This window comes from Culex quinquefasciatus, chromosome 3, assembly GCF_015732765.1.
Source record: "Culex quinquefasciatus strain JHB chromosome 3, VPISU_Cqui_1.0_pri_paternal, whole genome shotgun sequence".
Taxonomy (NCBI): Eukaryota; Metazoa; Arthropoda; class Insecta; order Diptera; family Culicidae; genus Culex; species Culex quinquefasciatus.
The window spans coordinates 190,240,429-190,259,765 of record NC_051863.1 but is presented as its reverse complement, the minus strand read 5'-3'; the positions used below and the strand labels follow the sequence as shown (position 1 = coordinate 190,259,765).

Sequence of the window (19,337 nt, the reverse complement as noted above, 5' to 3'; positions counted from 1 at the left end):
GTAATAATGAAAATAAGTTTATGAAATAAAAATATATGTCTGATACAGACTTTTCCAGAAAACATGCAGACTCTCATTTGAAGCAATGTGGCAACCGGGCGTTTCGCATCTGACGCGACTCTCGCACGTAAACAAAAAGACCCGGCCTTTTGAGGTTATGCAAAAAATCTCCCTTTTTTGTAGATACAAATATCTTTTCTTAACATAACTTTTTAAATACTTTACTAAACAGAATAAAATTTAATAGGGTCTTAGGGGACCCCAAAAGGAACAGAATAAGGCGGATCCGGCCAAAATCGGTTCAGCCAGTTCTGAGATAATCGTGTGGAAAAAAATCATGTATACACACATCCCCACAGACATTTGTTCAGAATTTGATTCTGAGTCGATAGGTATACGTGAAGGTATATCTAGGAGGTGTATTTAAGAAGTTCATTTTTCGAGTGATTTTATAGCCTTGCCTCAGTGAGGTGAGGAAGGCAAAACACGCTCCAAGGATGTGCATCAAAAGAGATATAAAATTCAATCAGCAATAATTGAATGTTACGTTTGCTATAACGTAAAACCAAGCTTTACTAATTCGTGGTGATTCTAGCAAATTACGTGGAAAGTATCTTAATTTTACATCAAATATTTGATTACATGAGTTTAGATTACGTTGAAACAAAAATTGCGTTAGGTGTGAAATAAATATTTTTTTAGTGTGTAAAGCATGAAAATTCCAATAAGAATCTTACTTATGGAAACAAACTTAAACTGAGCAATTCTCTGAGATTTCGGTCATTCGATTTTTTTTTTTTGTATTTTTTATTCCGGCTGAAACTTTTTTGGTGCATTCGGTAAGCCCAAAGAAGCCATTTTGCAGCTAGCAATACAAATATGATGTATGAATATTCAAATATCTGTATCTTTTGAAAGAATTTTTTGATCGATTTGGTGTCTTGGGCAAAGTTGTAGGTATGGATAAGGACTACACTGAAAAAAATGGTTCACGGTAAATTTTTTTTTTTTTTTTGTGATTTTTAATTTCACTTTTTGTCAATAAAACTTGATTAGCAAAAAAACACAATTCTTGTTTTTTATTTTATTTTTTGATATGTTTTAAGGGATATCAAATGCAAACTTTTCAGAAATTTCCAGATTGTGCAAAAAATCTTTGGTCGAGTTATGAATTTTTGGTTCAACACCGATTTTTTCAAAAACTCGAAATATTGGTCGCAAAAATTTTTCAACTTCATTTTTCGATGTAAAATCAAATTTGAATTCGAAAAGTACTCTATTAAAATTTTGAAAAAGTGCACCGTTTTCAAGTTATAGCCATTTTTAAGTAACTTTTTGAAAATAGTAGCAGTATTTATTTTGTTTAAATTAGTGCACATGTTTGCCCACTTTAAAAAAAATGAAGAGCTGAGAAAATTCTCTATATTTTGTTTGTTTTTTTTTTTTTTTTTGAACTTTTTGATACGACCTTCAGTTGCTGAGATATTGCCATGCAAAGGTTTAAACACAGGAAAATTGATGTTTTCTAAGTCTCAACCAAACAACCCACCATTTTCTAACGTCGATATCTCAGCAACTAATGGCCCGATTTTCAATGATAAAATATGAAAAATTCGTGTAATTTTCCGATCTTTTCGAAAACAATATTTTCAATATTTTGAAATTGAAAGACTAACATTTCAAAAGGGCGTAATATTTAATGTTTGGCCCTTTTTGAAATAAAAGTTTTTTCAAAAATATTTTTTTCAAATGTGGGCAAACATGTGCACTGATTTAAAAAAAATGAAAAACTGCGACTATTTTTTAAAAAAATACCTAAAAAAGACTATAACTTGAAAACGGTGCACTTTATCAAAATTTTAATAGAGTACTTTTCGAATTCAAATTTGATTTTACATCGAAAAATGAAGTTGAAAAAAATTTGCGACCAATATTTCGAGTGAACCGGCTCCGTGGCTTAATGGTTACGGCTTCTGCCTCACAAGCAGAAGGTTCAGGGATCAAATCCCGGCCGGTACCTTTGAAATTTGGTATCAGGAATTTGAAATTTGAATATGAACAAAACCGAAAATGAATCAGGTGGGATTCGAACTCACACCTCCAGATTGGTGGTCTGGGACGCTAAGCAGTCGGCCATCAGAAGGTTAACACTCTAGCAGTGAATTGATCCGTAGTGTTGAAACATGTTATCATCTCATATTAAATACGCGCTGGTCCCTGATTTGCCTGAGGGGATTGGAAGTCTAAATATAGATCGAGTTTCCTTCAGATGCTTGCTTCTATGTTTAGGCGGGGCCGAACAATGCCCAGCGACCTCGGAATTGGACCGCAAGGAGCTCTGTCATTCTGGAACGGGTCGTTGGAAGCAGCGCGAGGGCTATCACCACCTAATACCTGGGGCTGAGATATGTTGTATCAGCATTCGGCATATATAAAGTCTGATACAAACTATACTTTCCCATAATATCGCTACCGGTTAGCGGGTATTGGATTGGACCACAAACACAATATTTCGAGTTTTTGAAAAAATCGGTGTTGAATCAGAATTCATAACTCGGCCAAAGATTTTTTGCACAATCTGGAAATTTCTGAAAAGTTGGCATTTGATGTCCCTTAAAACATATCAAAAAATAAAATAAAAAACAAGAATATTGTTTTTTTGCTAATCAAGTTTTATTGACAAAAAGTGAAATTAAAAATCACAAAAAAAAATTTACCGTGAACCATTTTTTTCAGTGTAGTCCTTATCCATACCTACAACTTTGCCCAAGACACCAAACCGATCAAAAAATACCAAGACACGGCTTCTATGGTTTTCTAGAGAAATGTACTAATTTTTACCATTTTTCTGACAGCGCAAATAGTTAAGAATCAAACTGCATAATTATCTCAAAATTGTCAAAATTACATGTGAAACCGAACTGCTTCGAGTGGCAGTTGAACCGACCATTGTTTGCATAGGTAGTGCCATGCAAACAATACAATTACGAAAAATAAGATCATTATAAGTCCATTAAGCCCTCATTTGTTATCTTTTACCATGGTTTCACATTTGAAAATGATAAAAAAAATGCTGGAAAATATTTTCAAAAATCCCAAAACTTGCAATATTCTGTATAAAAAAAATTTAAAAAAAATCGAAATAAATCCACATAAAATAAATATAAGAGAAGAAAACACAAAAATCAGAAGTTAAGATTCTTGAAGAACAACATTTGCTCAAAAGGACCTTCTGTACGCAAAACATGTGTAAAAAACAGTTGAATGCTTTTTCCCCCACCAAAATTGAGCAGTAATTACGCTGTCAAATTTGCACGTCTTTTCGGCGCGACCACCTGCAACAGAAACAAGAACGTAGCAACGCTGTACACGAGGTGGTGCAAATCGTGATGAATTATTAACGGCGTACGATGGAAATTGAGCGTTTATTACTGCATAAAATTAAGTTTTAATTTACTCCCTACCTTCACGGTGTACTTTTTGTGGAGTTTGAACTGCATTTACGAACATCGCAATTTTCAATTAAATAAAAACATTCTCATGAAAAACAAAAAAAAAAATATTTCAAGGAAAAACGCAATTGAAATCCTTAAATGCGTAAAATCATTCGAAAAAAACAACAAAAACCGGCCCTCGAACAAATCCACAAACAAATAACAAACAACAAAGTGAGACAAAAATAGGGAACCGTTTTCAGTTTAAAAATAGCATTTGTACTACGATTTATCATCTTGGCGAAACGCGCGTGTCCATCAATCTTCGGGTGGTCCCAAACGAACCAGCAATAAGCAACGTCGTGTCGTGAAAAGGTGGGCCGAGGCGGGTGGGACATGGGGACACGGAATAGTCTCGTCGAAATCGTCGCCACTGTTTACATTTTGACCCACGAGCGCACAGCAGAAGGCCTGTCCTGCCTGTTTGGGTCTGGGCTTGGTGAATTATGATACCAAAGTGCAGTTCATGATGTCGGGGGAGAAAGATTTTTCAGTCTAGTAAATTAGAAACAAATTTTAGAAGAATGCGTTTTATTTTGCATAGTGGAACTCTGTTTTTATACTGTTAAAGCTAAATTTACTAATAAATCCCCAAAAGCTCGGGCATTTTTTTTGATCGAAAATTAATGGGAGTAGTTTCCATGGATTTAGTTGGAATGTGTAAGTTCTTTTTCATTTTAAATCTTCAACAAATATTTTTCAATTTTATAGGAGATGCTGGGAGATTTTAAACATTATGTGCACAGTTGGTGCCACGTTTTACGAAAATCGAACACAGATCCATTCATGCACTGACAATTATTTTCGGGAACCTTTCCATACCCAATATCCCAAACTAGGTACAAAGATCGAAAAAAAGCTGCACAATCGCCTTAAATTAATTAAAAAAATTCAAATGCATTCCCCTGCGTTTAGAAACATTTTCAGCATGTTGGTGTTTATAATATGATTGAAAATTGTCGATGTACAGTACCGCAAAATGTTTTTATTTTTCGCTTATTTTTTTTGTTTTCGTCAAAACTTACATATTTTGAAAACTAATGATTGCAAAACAACTTATTTGTTGTAAAATGCATTATAAAACACTTTTTTCATTTAAATGTTGAGACTATGCTTGTTATTTCAACTTTAATATTTTTTATTTTTTGTTTACCGCCCCCATCCCCCCTCGACCCATTCTGAGCTGAGACACAAAAACTTTAAAAAAATTTACATCAGCCTAATGCAGTTCATTATAATTCTTCGTACAACCGATATTCGATCAATTGTTATTCATTTTGGAAAATGATTTACCGATCTAAACTTTGCCGATTTTTCAACTATCGAATTCGGTAAAAAAAATATAAGTGTGAACACGAAGAAAAAATAGTTTCCAAAATCGAGGACAAGCGTTCATAAAAATGGGAACTAGTTTTTCTCAGTGTAGTTACTTTAAGATACACATTTTCAATTTCTCTTCGTTTCTTTTAGCATTTTTTTCTCTTTATTTTAATTTTTGTTTTTTTTTAAGCAGCTAAAAATTTTAATGGTGCCTTCGGTATACCCAAAGAAGCCATTTTGCATCATTAGTTTGTCCATATATTTTCCATACATGATATATAAAAATGCAAAAATCTATATCTTTTGAAGGAATTTTTCGATCGATTTGGTGTCTAGAGCAAAGTTGTAGGTATGGACTGAAAAAACGCTGTAATTTTTTTTTTATTTTACTTTATCTCACTAAAACTTGAGTTATGAATTTTTGAACCAATACTGATTTTTTCAAAAAATCGAAATATTGGTTGCAAAAATTTTTCAACTTTTTTTTCGATGTAAAATAGAATTTAAAATTAAAAAGTACTTTAGTGAAATTTTGATAAAGTGCACCGTTTTCAAGTTATAGCCATTTTTAAGTAACTTTTTTGAAAATACAGTCGACTCTCTGGCTGTCGATCTTCTCGATATCAATAATTCTCCATCTATCGATGTATTCTTCAGTCCCTTCAAACTGCATACTTCGATTATCTTTATTCCTCGATATTTTCTCTTGCTTGAAGGATCTCTTCCTCGACGGTCCCTTGGATTCAATTTGGTTTAAACATCTATTTCGGTTGTCAATAATTTCATTTTCTCATGGCTTGTGTAGACATTTTTCTTTGAGAAACGAAGCTTTGAAGGGGGTTTGACATTTCTTTGTTTTTGTTTGCCATGATTCTCTCCCATACTGGTAAGCAAGAAAAAACAAATTTCAATCGAGTCTTCATCTTGCAGCGTTCTGTAAACTGATGCTTCTCTTCCTCGACGGTCCCTTGGATATTGACAACTAGAGAGTCGACTGTAGTCACAGTTATAAATTTTTTAAATTTGTGCCCATGTTTGCCCACTCTTGAAAACATATTTTTGAAAAGCTGACATTTCAAAAGACCTAAACATTTAATATAACGCCTTATTGAAATGTTAGTCTTAGTTCAAAAACATAATATTTTTTTCGAAAAGATCAGAAAATTTCACGAATGTTTCATATTTTTACATCGTAAATCGGACCATAAGTTGCTGAGATATCGACATAAGAAAAAGATGGGTTGTTTGGGTTAGACTTAGAAAACATAAATTTTCCTGTTTTTAAACCTTTGCATGGCAATATCTAAGCAACTAAGGGTCGTATTAACAAAGTTCAAAAAAGCAAAATATAGAGAAATTTCTCAGCTTTTCAAAACTATTTTTTTTTTCAAAAGTGGGCAAACATGGGCACTTATTTTAAAAAATGAATAATTGCGACTATTTTCAAAAAAGTTACACTTTGACTACTTGTACATTTTGATTGCAAATTCGATTTTACATCGAAAAATTTGGTTGAAAAATGTTTGTGACCAGTACTCCAATTTTTTGATAAAATCAGTATTGGTTCAAAAATTCATAACTCAATGAAAGATTTTTGCCCATTCTGGAAATTTCTGAAAAGTTGACAATTGATGTCCCTTAAAACATATCCGAAAAAAAATAATAAAAATAGTGTTTTTTTTGCAAATCAAATTTTTGTGACAAAAAGTGAAATTAAAATCACAAATTTTTACCGTGTATCATTTGGCGAAGACATTCGCTCTACAGCATTGCCTTGGCGTTCTCGATCTCGAGATTCCTACTCGAAACTAGGTGTCCGAAGGCTTGATTGTTGAGGCAATTGCAAACCTCTTTTTACAGCTTAGCTTCCATCCACCCCGGGATTCAAACTGACGACCTTTGGATTGTTAGTCCAACCGCCTACCAGCGACTCCACCGAGGTAGGACACAGGTAGACGACTCCTACACCTGGACTGAGCTAACGACCTAACCTTTAGGTTAGTCCGGGGCCAACATTTACTTCCCGTCCGATGGAAGGCGTGATCAGGCAAATTTCGTCTCGAAAAATGCCACCGGGACCGCCTGGGATCGAACCCAAGCCGACTGGGCGAGAGGCAATCACGCTTACCCCTACACCACGGTTCTCGGCAAAAATACAAAAAAAAACGAATTACCGAAATCTTAGAGAATTGCTCAGCTGAGAAAATTCACTACAATTTATTCTCTGGATAATTGAAAATCGGGCAATTAGTTCCTGAGAATCCATGAAAATAATTTTTAGTAAGGGTTACCTATTAGCCCGAGTATTAGCCTGTTATTTTCAAGTGACGATACCTCGGAAGCTATTTGTTTGATTTTAAATTTAAATAATGAAACTTTTGCGATTTTTGTTATCTTTTTAATAAAAATATTTCTTATTTTATAATTTGAGCGAATCCATTTATTTTCGAAAATTATTGATTCGTAGACCTTTTAAAAGTAAAGGTAGTTTTAAAATTCAGAAATGATTTTTATTGAAGAGATCAGGAAACATGTCTGCTTCTGTCAAGCCGAGACTGATGTTTTACTTTCAAAAAACACTTTTTGTGCTTTTCATTATTTTGTTCACATAATTTACTGTACCTTTTAACTGGTGTAACCAAATTAGTTGAAATTTGTAGCGTTTATTTAGCGTATACCTACCGTTTGCTTCACAAAGTTTGACTTCCGCATTCATAGTTTTTAAAACATTTATCATCAATCTTTAAAAATCAACATCCTCTAAAAGTGCTAAATGATCGTTGTCACAAGATAGCACACAACAGACGAGATATTGAATATTCAGATATCAAATCACAAAAAAGTAATCTAAATATGTGATACAAGATGCTGGCAAATATTCATTTACTTAGGTAACAGGCTATCAATCACAAGAATTTGACAAATTTGAGATCGCTGAAATTAAATTCTCTCAAGAATACGAATTTATAAGATGGTGAAAAAATCATCTCCAAAGTACTGCTGAAATAAGTCAATTATTTCAAAAATTGCACATACCATAAAAAAGGTAAAAGAATCCATTTACCAATTTGCAAAGTCCCAAATCTCCTCTAAAACCCAGCACCATCTCGCACCCAGAAATCCCTTTCGGGAGAACAACCAACCGACCGACCATCCTGGCGGGTTGTTGGAAAGCAGCTATAACACACTCGGCGATGAAAAACTTGAAAACTGAATCTGCTGCTGCTGCTACTGCTAGGCCATTCTTACGGCCACGCTCTACAACTGCTATATAATTTTTGCTGCGACGACGACGCGATCATCACTGATCGTTCAAATAAACATTTTTCCACACAACTACACGTGCATCGCACTGAAAAACAATCCGAGAACGCATCCTCGCAGGCCCACTTTTCAAATATGATATTACTGGTTGCTGCACACACTTTAACACCAATACTCTGAGGCAAAACTAACCAATACTGCGAAAGGGAAAAACTGACGACGGAATAACGGATTTTCATAAAAGGCCGCCGAGCTGCGATCATCGCTGCAGATCGTAACGTGAATTTTCACGCTGCTGTGGAGGAAAAAAAACCCGCGGAAAATCATCATCAGCCGTCATCGCGTTGGAAAAACGCCTTGTGGAGATCCAGAAGAAGAAAAAAAAGTATTTCCAAGTATTAGTGTCTAGACTGTAAATCTTGGAGAAAAGAAGAAGAAAAAGAATTAATTTTCCACCGAAAAAAAAAACCCGACGACAGTATAGTGCGTTACAAACTCACCATCTGGGACCAGCGAGGGGAAAACTAGACTCTAGAGAACTTGCAGCAGAGCCGGTTCAGTCGGTGTTTTCGGGTCGTGTCGAACGGAAGAACCTCAGCGCAAATCGGTCGAGTACGTCGTCCTCGGTCGTGTGAAGCAGACCAGTCCAGCGCAACCTTTGGCGCATTTTAAGTGACAGTGATTATTTTGCTCCTGATTGTGTTTCCCTTTTGTCCGTGTGCGCGTAAGCCGACCAGCAGCCAACAATGGTTAGTATTGTGGGGCACTGCACTGGGGAAAAGTGCCGGAAAACACTAGCTGAGATGGAGTGCAAACAGGTGGAGGCGCATGGTGATTTGTGGAACTCTGGGGAGTTATAGTGAAAAATTAACAAAAGAGGATGAGGAACAAACTGAAGAATACAGCTTTTAGTTCCGTTATTCAATCACATTTTTAGCCTTCTTGTAAACAATGTCTTGCTGTAAAGACATTTTTAAAAATGTGATTCATTCTTCAATTAAAAAATAGTAGTTTATGCTACAAGTTGCAAAAAGAAGATTTTTTCAGCATTCGTACATTTATCCAACCGAGTTGGATAAATACGAAGAATGCTGAATAAATCAATTTTTGCAACAAGTTACATACAAACCCAAGTAACATTTTTTCCAGGAGTTCTACAAGAGCTCTTCAAGATAGCTACAGCATAGCAGTTTGGACCGCGGTAGGATAAAACTATTTCAGCACTTGTTTCGAAAAGTAACACTTTTCAAAAAAAATGATTTAAACGATTTATAGACAAAATACATGAAAATTTGACTTAAAATTTCACTCAGTGTGTGTTTTTTTGGAATTGCAAAAAATGTTGTATGCAACTCGTTGCAAAACTTGATTTTTTCAGCACTCTTCGTATTTATCCAACTCGGTGAACCTCATTGGATAAATGTACGACTCGTGCTAAAAAAAATCCTCTTTTTGCAACTTGTTGTATAAACTAAAATTTTACAGTTGGGGAAAAGTGAGCTTATACTTTTTAATTCATCTCAGCAAACAAAAACAAATCAAACTATCTTTCAATGTTTAGTTTCGCATAGAAAACGTGTATGCAAGTCATGAGAAATGCAGTTAAAAAATCGTGGGTTTATTATATCTGGGAATGTAGACATTTTGTGAGTCCAAAATTAAATGAATAAAGTGCCATCAGTGCAACACCCGATTTTGTATACCTCAGATTTTGGCAACAACCAAATCAATTGGATATGTGCGGGTCTCTTAAAGCTTGCGGATTATAGTTTAATTTGCTTTAAAAAAAATCTTCGGGAAATTCAGAGATGACATAACAATTTGGAAAAAATATATTAAATTTATATTTTATTTGAATAGAAAATAGTAAATATAATTGGTCCGAAAAATTAGAGGGCAAAAACTACTTGTTCAAAAAAACTTCAAAATTTTAATTAAAATAGAAGTGTGCTCAACTAAAAACAACCTTAAATGCATTTTTCTGCCTTGGTATTCATATTTAGCTTATTTGGGATCGATTAGAAATATTTTGAATTTGTAAGAAATTTCAATGCACAGCACAGTAAAAACTTTATTTTTTCGTTCAAAATAAAATACAGTCAATACATACTTAGATATTTTGGAAACAAATGATAACAAATCAACTGGACACGTGCATTTGAAAACACTTTTATCATTAAAATGTTGAAACTTTGGTTGTGACTTCAGTCAGAGTCGAAGGAGATAAACTTGCAATGGCAATTTTTTTGCAAAAATAGGTAATAGTTAACAGAAAAATTTTGCAATCAACCAAATTAAACGTTTGTTTTACTGTTTAGAAAAAGTAATGGCAAGCAGAAAGTAGTTTTGGATCAAATGAAATATAAGAGACCTCTAGCTATTGAAGATATTGTAAAAGATAAAGCATGTAAAACTGCAGTTTGGAGGAATAAAAAAAACATTGATAGATGGAGCAATATTAATGCAGCGGAGATCGATTAATCTGAAAAAAAAACTTGATGTTTGCATTTAAAAATAAAACATTTTACCGACATCTTTTTTTAACGGTACCAATGAGCAATGTGTTCTTTTCAAATTTCCTCAAGAGGTTATAAACATCTCTAATATTCCGAATAGTTTAAAGAACGTGTGACGTTCAACAAAATTTAATCGATAATTGAACATAACATAATTTGACATTTTTGAAGTTGATGTCAGTAAACGCTTCACTTTTGTCTTCTCTGTGGTCAAGGTGTGCTACATTTAGGCTTGTTGAACACGCTCCAATCGGAAAAAAAATAATTTTAGTGAATTTCCTTCCAGTATCAAAAATTGTAAATTTAGAGTGTAAATGCTAGTGTGCTAATTTCCTGAAACTCAGCTGTTTCTCAACAGTGGAAGGCACAATAGCATGCAGACATGCATCCGCTCTAACTCCTCTTTTAGAAGAACTTGTTTGGCATTTCACGTAGAAGATACCCAGCATGTTGTGCCAGTGATTAGAATACGCTAATTACGCTTGTCTTTTAGGCTCCCGAAGACCCTGAGAGATTATTTTGAAACCCAACTGAGATATATGTTAAGAACTCTTAATAGCACTCAAAGAGCTTTTAAGAAGTTCTTCTTGAGAGCTTAAGAGAACATTTACATGAAAATATAGCTTAAATCAGTTTTTCCAATGAACCTATGTTTTCTACACATTATTCAAGCCTAAAACAAGAGATTTTTACCTGGCAACAAGCCTAACACTGCTTTAAACGAAAATGCCATCTAGAACAAGCTGAGTGCCTTTAAAAAGAGCTCATAGTGCCGATGCATGTCTGATAGCATGCAACAATTATTGAACAAGCAATTTTCAGGCAGTGTTTTGCTGGAAAATTAGAATGAAAGCGAGAAAGGTTTTTGAAAAGCAGATTCTAAGCATTTCTTTCAAAAAAATATAGCTGAAGCATTATTTGCAAAAAAAAAACAAATTGTAAAATTATCAAATAAAAACATTTATGAAACAAAAAAAAACAAAGATATATTTGCCGAACAGCACCAGAACTTCAGACCCCAACTCCACTTCCGACGGGCTTCGTTCTAAAAGTTTCCCAAAAGTCACTTTAAAAAAAAAATTACCAAAAATCAATGGAAGGTGCAATTATTTTTAAGCTAATCTCAAGTGTGTTGAATTTTCTTGTTTCATGTGAATTTGTCAGTGTTTTGGGAAAAATGTATAATTAATAATTAAATTTAATTTATATTTCCTACTTTTTATGTCACAAAAAGTATGCAATATTTGTTTTGTTACTAACTATAGCTTATTTACTATTCAGGTTACTACTACACTGAAAAAATATTATGTTTTCAGTTATGAGCAATGTAATTAGCTTATATCTGTAAGCCCATACATCCAATTGAAATGTGGTCAAAGACAAACTTATGGGAAATTGGACGAGCTTTCCGGTAAAAATATTTTCGAGACTGAAAAATCAAGTCGGTCATATAGAAATTTCCAAAAACCATAAAAAAACCTATTTTTTCAACATTTTTATTTTTAAATTCGCTGTAACTTCACAAGGATTGGACTTAGGACAATGGTCAATATGAAGACTTTTATGTAAAATTGTCTGAAGAATCGATTCCCGTAATCGGTTTTTGAAAATTTTGACGTTTAGAGCACTTTTCAAAAAAACAGTTTCAGTAAATGATTTTTGTATTTTTTTAGGTGAGTTGCTCCATCCTGCATTTTTCGTGAGTCTTTTTGTAACATTGTAGACTATTTTCACAAAAAATTTGAACGAAAAAAAATCGTGGGCTCACCTTCAAATTTGACTTTTAAACTTAAAAATAAAAAAATCTCATAAAAGTGAAGTGTTTTTTTCTTTCAGTGTATTTTTTTCAGAAAGCCCGTCAAATTTCCTACAAGTTTGTCTTTGACCACTTTTTGATACGATGCAACGGCTTCGAGATACAGCAAAATTTAAATTACGAAATACAAAAATAATGAAAACACTAACGCCCTTCTCAAATGTCATTTTCGAGTGTTACTGGCTCCATATACACAAAAATGGCTTATGTATGCCTAGGATAACATGTCTACAAAGTTTCATTGAAATCGGAGACATGGAATTGCTCTATAGCAATAAGTTGTAATTTAAAACCTGATAATTACAAACGTGCAAAAAAAAATGCAAAAAAGAACAAGATAAATGTTCAAAACACCAAACAGCCAAACTTGGGCGTCCAATTTCCCGTCCCGGGAAATAAAATTCCTGGGAATTCCCGGGATTAACCGGAAAAAAATATTTCCCGGGAATTCCCGAAATACAAGCGAAAGTATACATTTTCCTACCTTTTAAGCACCAAAGTTTTGAAATCATACAAAAAATATTTATTAGAGAACTTTATTTGATTTTATTCATATAAATCTATTGTTCTTATTGAAATAATCAGCTTGTCTGTAAATTTCATGTCAAGGTTTAATTCAGATAATATTTATTTCTGAAGAAATATTGTTTGCTTATATGTTGGACAACAAAAATTACTCTATTATGGAATGAAGATTATCTATTTTATATTTGACAACCTATTTAAACTATTTTTTGTTATAACATTAGAAAATAAGGTATTCACCATTTTTGTTTCCATTGACAAAATTGAATAATACATTGAATTGATATAATTAATTTTTAAAAAAGGGTTGTTCGAGAAGAATTTGTTTAACAGTATTCGAGAAATAACTGTTTGAAGTTATAAATTATAAATATGAAAAATATCGTTTTATTTCAACTACATTTACACTATGAAAATTATTTTTATCTCATTGATTAAAACATTAGGTCATCTAACCATATAACTAAAATCATACCATAAAAGGAATCATGAAAAATTATTAAAAACAACTTCGTATCATATGAAATTCACCCAAAGAATGCAACAATTTTTCATAAACTCACTTTTTTTTTCAATATAACTTAAAGTTGTTATTTCATGAAATAGTGTTTCAAGTTAAATAACGCTAGAAATAAGATTTTCAACGCAAATTCAACGATTATCTGTTTATTCACAAGTTGAAAATACTAATCATTTGTGCATGATATTTTTTATTTCATTTCCATGAAGGTCACTAAGACAAATTTAAAAGCAATTTTATTGTTGTGGAGCATAGATTTTCACTGTCCAAACACATTGATTAAAATAATACTTCTTAACAAAAAGTCCACTAATTTTTTTTTTTGAAATGACACGATTTGAAAGACAGCTTAAAAAATTAGAAAATTTTTAACATTTTCTCAAAGTTGCATGATTTTTTTACAAGCATGCAAGCCATTAATTGATCCTCACACTCATTTTGACCATTAAAGTTGCTGTTCTATACAATTCTGTTGCAAGATATTCATCAGAAACAGGATCAGAATAATTTTCGTTTAATTTCAAATTTCCCGAGAATTCCCGGGATTTCCCGGGAAATTTGTTGAAAATTTCCCGATTACCGGGAATTTTGTAACCCCGGGAAATTGGGCGCTCTAAGCCAAACATAATGATTGTAGGGGAAATTCTCGTATGTTTGGCAGGTTAAGCACTCGCACTTCCCGAGCAGACGGAAATAACGTGGGAATAACATTTTTTGATATTTGAAAATACTAGGCCAATAACATTTTATGTTATTTATAACAAGTTTTGTTATTCGCTGTTATGATTTTTTTGTTATTGGACTGTTATTGTAATAACAGACCAATCACATTTTGAGTTATTTTTCGAACAAATTTTTGTTATTATTTTTTGTTATTTTAACAACTAATCCGATCATCCCAATAACAGTTGTAGTTATTCTTCCATAACAAAAAATGTTATTCCAAAGTTGTTTTGGCTTTCAACCAATATCAGACCAATAACAGATTTTGTTATGATAACAAAATCTGTTATTAAACCCTTATTTAAAAATTGATTTTTCATGAAGATTCCATAACACTTTTTGTTATTTGAACAATATTTGTTATTGAAATGGCATGTATTTTGTTATTACCGTCTGCCCGGGTTAATCCATCAAATTTGCTGGTTTTCGCTATTTAAACAACGTATTTTGTGAAACTGGTAATAGAAACTTGCTTGCTCACTTCCTATTGAGCTATATATCACTCAATTTCAGTTGAAAACGCTTTTTATGAGCTGTAATTGAACGTCAAAGTGCTGATATGGCAACATTAGAGGCACGCTGGAGTTAGATGCTGTTCCTCTATGTAGTAGACAATAAAAAAAGGTTAATTAATCACAATAAAAAAATTAAAAATGAATGAAGAAAATGATGAAACAAGCTAAGTGATTTAAAATGTGCAGAAATTGTCAACTTGGCCATAAAAAGAAAAAAAAAAAGAAAGTACAAGTAAAAGAGCACAAAAAAATCTTTTAGATAGTTAATTTGACCTCTCTATCATGTAAAACAGGTTTACCATCTCGCCCATTCAAAATTTTTGAACACATTTTTTCAATCAAAGTGACAAATCAAAGATCAAAAACCAAACAAAAAAAATGTCTTTATTTTCAACCAAAAAAAATCTTCTAATGCAGTCCATTTGCAGCCCTTACGTGTGGAAATTATTTCGCAAAACCTGTTTCCAAAATAGACATCCCCCACATCTTCGTCCGTCCAAAACATTTCCCGTGTGTCGATGATGCTGATGTTTGTTTACATTTACACGTGGCCTAGAGCATCCTCATTTAGCTGTACATCGCAGCAACAACTTTCGACAAGGTGGCCTCTGAATGACCTAAATCTGTCCCCGACTCGTCGTCAACAGGAAACCCCTATTGCAAACTCGTGTTTCCATTTGAGCCGTTCTACAGCTTCACCATGCGGCTCCATTTCGGGGTTTGCTGAAGTGGCTCAAAACTAACCCTTTTCTTCTTTTTTTTTGCAGGATGATCTCCCAGCAGAACAGATTGCAAGTGAGTATACGGTGTAAAATCGGCAGTATTCTAATGTTATTCTGGAGGAAGTAAAAATCTGTTATAAAATTGAGTCGTAAAACGACCCAAAATACGCAGCGTGCTCGCATCTGCCATTTGGCCAAAATTTAATACCGGCACTTGACACAAATTTTCCGTTTCGAAGAAATGTTTTTTCCCGTTTTTTTTCTTCTGCCGCACTCTGAGGAAAAGTTACACGGCTGACGTCCAGCCATTAATAATAATCGTGGTTGTTCCGAAGAAGCAGAGCTGAAACGTCTTCTGAAGTGTGTGGCCCCGAAACTAGCGAAAGTGACTAAAAATACATTCATAGTCCGTTTTCCCCCCAGAAAAAAAAAACATAAAAACACAGTTGGTGAAACCCGTCGGTCCACCCGCCACTCTGTCAATGGCTGAAGGAGCAGGAGGACACAAAGCAGATCAATCCTCAGTCAGTGGGCCAGCAAATTGTTTACATCCGGAGTCCGGCCGTGGTCACGCGCCATCCGTTGTTCATCAACGGCGCTCATCTCGCTCGCGGTCCCGGTCTTGTTTGCGAAGCTGCGCGGGAAAAAAAATCAGTTTGGCCAATTGGCCACAACATCGACGGGAGGGGGGAGGCGTCGTCGTCGTGTGCCCGAGATATTGGCAACCTGTCAGCCACCTGCCACAACAAACGAGAGAATTGATCCATTACTCATGTGGGGGAGTCGAGCCGAGCCACTTTGCAAGCTGCTGACTGGCTGGTGTTGAGTTTTTTTATCGGGCCACCCACGTAGGGGAGCTTTTATGCAGGGGAATGTCGGAAAAAAGAATAATTGAACTGGAAATTAAAAAAAAAAACAAAGTTTTAGAGCAAAATCATATGACTCTTTTGAAATAATCAAGTAATCAGCAATTTTTAAACAGTTTAAATTAAATTGGCCTTTTTTACAAATAAGTCTTTTAAATACCTGGATTTCTATGAGCAATATTCAAGGAATTTGAAAAAAAAATCATGTTCAAGAGTGCACAGCAACCAAGGAAGTTGTTGTCTTCTTATTCCACAATTGTCAAACTTACGGACTCAATCCTGCCACATTGTTTGTAAAAATAGTCAAATTGTGTTGTAAACTATTTTGTAGACAGTAGTTTGGGGATGAATAATAAAATATATATCGATAGTTCCCGTAGTTTTGAAGATACTAAAATATTGTAACAAAAAAAATGGCGCAAGAAGCTCTTAATGGCCAAAACAAGGACCAAGAGACGAAGAGATTAGAACAAAAAATTGAAAAATATTAAAAAAAAACAAAACTTCAAATTGAATCTTTATCTTCAATTTCTTCAAACAAAACGTATGACAAAACGCTTTTCATACATTGTAACAGTTGAAATATCTCTTAATAATTATTATTCATGAACATTTTGTTTATTCCAATGAGCAATTCTCTACGAAATCGGTCTTTTTTCTTTAATTTTAATTTTTATATTTTTTTTATCCGACTGAAACTTTTTTGGTGCCTTCGGTATGCCCAAAGAAGCCATTTTGCATCATTAGTTTGTCCATATAATTTTCCATACAACTTTGGCAGCTGTCCATACAAAAATGATGCATGAAAATTCAAAAATCTGTATCATTGAAAGGAATTTCTTGATCGATTTGGTGTCTTCGGCAAAGTTGTAGGTATAGATACGGACTACACTGGAAAAAAATAATACACGGTAAAAAAAATTTGGTGATTTTTTTTATTAAACTTTTTATCACTAAAACTTGATTTGCCAAAAAATACTATTTTTAATTTTTTTATTTTTTGATATGTTTTAGAGGACATAAAATGCCAACTTTTCAGAAATTTCCAAGTTGTGCAAAAAATCATTGACCGAGTTATGAATTTTTTAATCAATACTGATTTTTTCTAAAAATCGAAATTTTGGTCGCAAAAATTTTTCAACATCATTTTTCGATGTAAAATCAAATTTGCAATCAAAAAGTACTTTAGTGAAATTTTGATAAGGTGCACCGTTTTCAAGTTATAGCCATTTTTATGTAACTTTTTTGCACATGTTTGCCCACTTTTGAAAAAATATTTTTGAAAAGTTGAGAAAATTCTCTATATTTTGCTTTTTCAGACTTTGTTGAAACGACCTTTAGTTGGTGAGATATTGCAATGCAAAGGTTTAAAAACAAGAAAATTGATATTTTCTAAGTCTCACCCAAACAGCCCACCATTTTTCTATGTCGAAAGCTCAGCAACTAATGATCCGATTTTCATTGTTAAAATATGAAAAATTTGTGAAATCTTCTGATCTTTTCGAAAACAATATTTTCAAAATTTTTAAATCAAGACTAACATTTCAAAAAGGCCAAACATTCAATATTACGCCCTTTTAAAATGTTAGTCTTGATTTGAAAATTTTGAAAATATTGTTTTCGAAAAGATCGGAAAATTTCACAAATTGTTCATATATTAACAAATGATGTTGAAAAATTTGCGACCAAAATTTCGATTTTTAGAAAAAAATCAGTATTTATTCAAAAATTCATAACTCGGTCAATGATTTTTTGCACAACTTGGAAATTTCTGAAAAGTTGGCATTTTATGTCCTCTAAAACCGGCATTTTCAAAATGTTGGGGGTAATTTGATCCCCCTTTCAACATTTTGAAGAAATCTTAAGCAAAATGTTTCTTATCAATCCAAACTTTTAATTTTCTATAAGATACAGCAATTTCACATTAAACCTGTACGTTTGTGTTCAAAATATAACAAGTTTAGCATGTAAAATATTTAAAAACTTAAAATTTTCTTTTTTAGACCAAAATTGAGCATGTTTACAAAAGCTGGTAATTTTTGTTTACAAAACATTTGAAAAATGGTTCAAACTGCAGTTAGTTATGTACAACTATACTAAAGGAAACTATGTATGAAAACCCAGCTCAATTAATTAATCTTGAGGCTGATTCCAGTGACTGTAAAAATGCAGGGATCAAGTCTCCCTCAACGCACTTTTTTAAACAATTGATTGTAAAAATAGTATGACGATAAATTTAACGTCAAATGCGTAAGGGTTTTGGAGTTGATATGTTTATCAAACAATTCATGTATAAAAATATTTTTTGAATAATTTTTGAGTGTTTTCTATACTTATCAAAACAAAGAAAAAGATCTCTTGGAAGTTTTTGCAGCACTTTTAGAAAAATGTGTGTAACTCAATCTAAACATTTTTTATTTTTTTTCTATGTTTTCTACAATGAGTTTTAGTCAATTTCGCACAACTTTCTAGAACAAAGCTAATTGTTTTACCCACATGCTGACGAGATACAGGCTTGGGATCAAGTCTCCCCGGGGATCAAGTCTCCCCACTCTCCCCTACCTATAACTTTGCCCAAGACACCAAATCGATCAAAAAATTCCTTCAAAAGATACAGATTTTTGAATTTTCATACATCATTTTTGTATGGACAGCTGCCAAATTTGTATGGAAAATTATATGGACAAACTAATGATGCAAAATTGCTTCTTTGGGCATACCGAAGGCACCAAAAAAGTTTCAGTCGGATTTAAAAATACAAAAAAAAATCGAATGACCGAAATCCTAGAGAACTGCTCCAATGTGTGTTTATTTTTTATGTTTGTACTCTCAAAGTACAAAATATGTAGCATAAAAGTGCTCTTATTGAATAAAAATCAAACACGTTATTCAATGAACCCCCAATAGTTTACAATCTATTGATCAAGTTTCTAAAACAAATAAATACATTTTCAGCGATCATATTTTTTCCCCACTAATTTTTCAAATAAATGAAGCAAGAAGGACAAAAAATTTAAAGAAAATTTGCCATTTCCTAATAGTTAGCTTAAAAAATA

At 33.1% G+C, this 19,337-nt stretch overlaps 1 protein-coding gene across 1 annotated transcript in view; it reads left to right on the top strand.

Annotated features, from left to right (window-relative positions):
* Positions 1–8,340: 8,340 nt before the first annotated feature.
* The window catches only part of LOC6034068 (troponin C), a 29,199-nt gene continuing 18,202 nt past the window's right edge, over positions 8,341–19,337 (top strand). The window contains exons 1-2 of the mRNA XM_001844392.2: positions 8,341–8,827; positions 15,461–15,488. Coding sequence (XP_001844444.1) covers positions 8,825–8,827; positions 15,461–15,488 — 31 coding nt within the window. The 5' untranslated portion in view covers positions 8,341–8,824. The remainder of the gene's footprint in view (positions 8,828–15,460; positions 15,489–19,337) is intronic.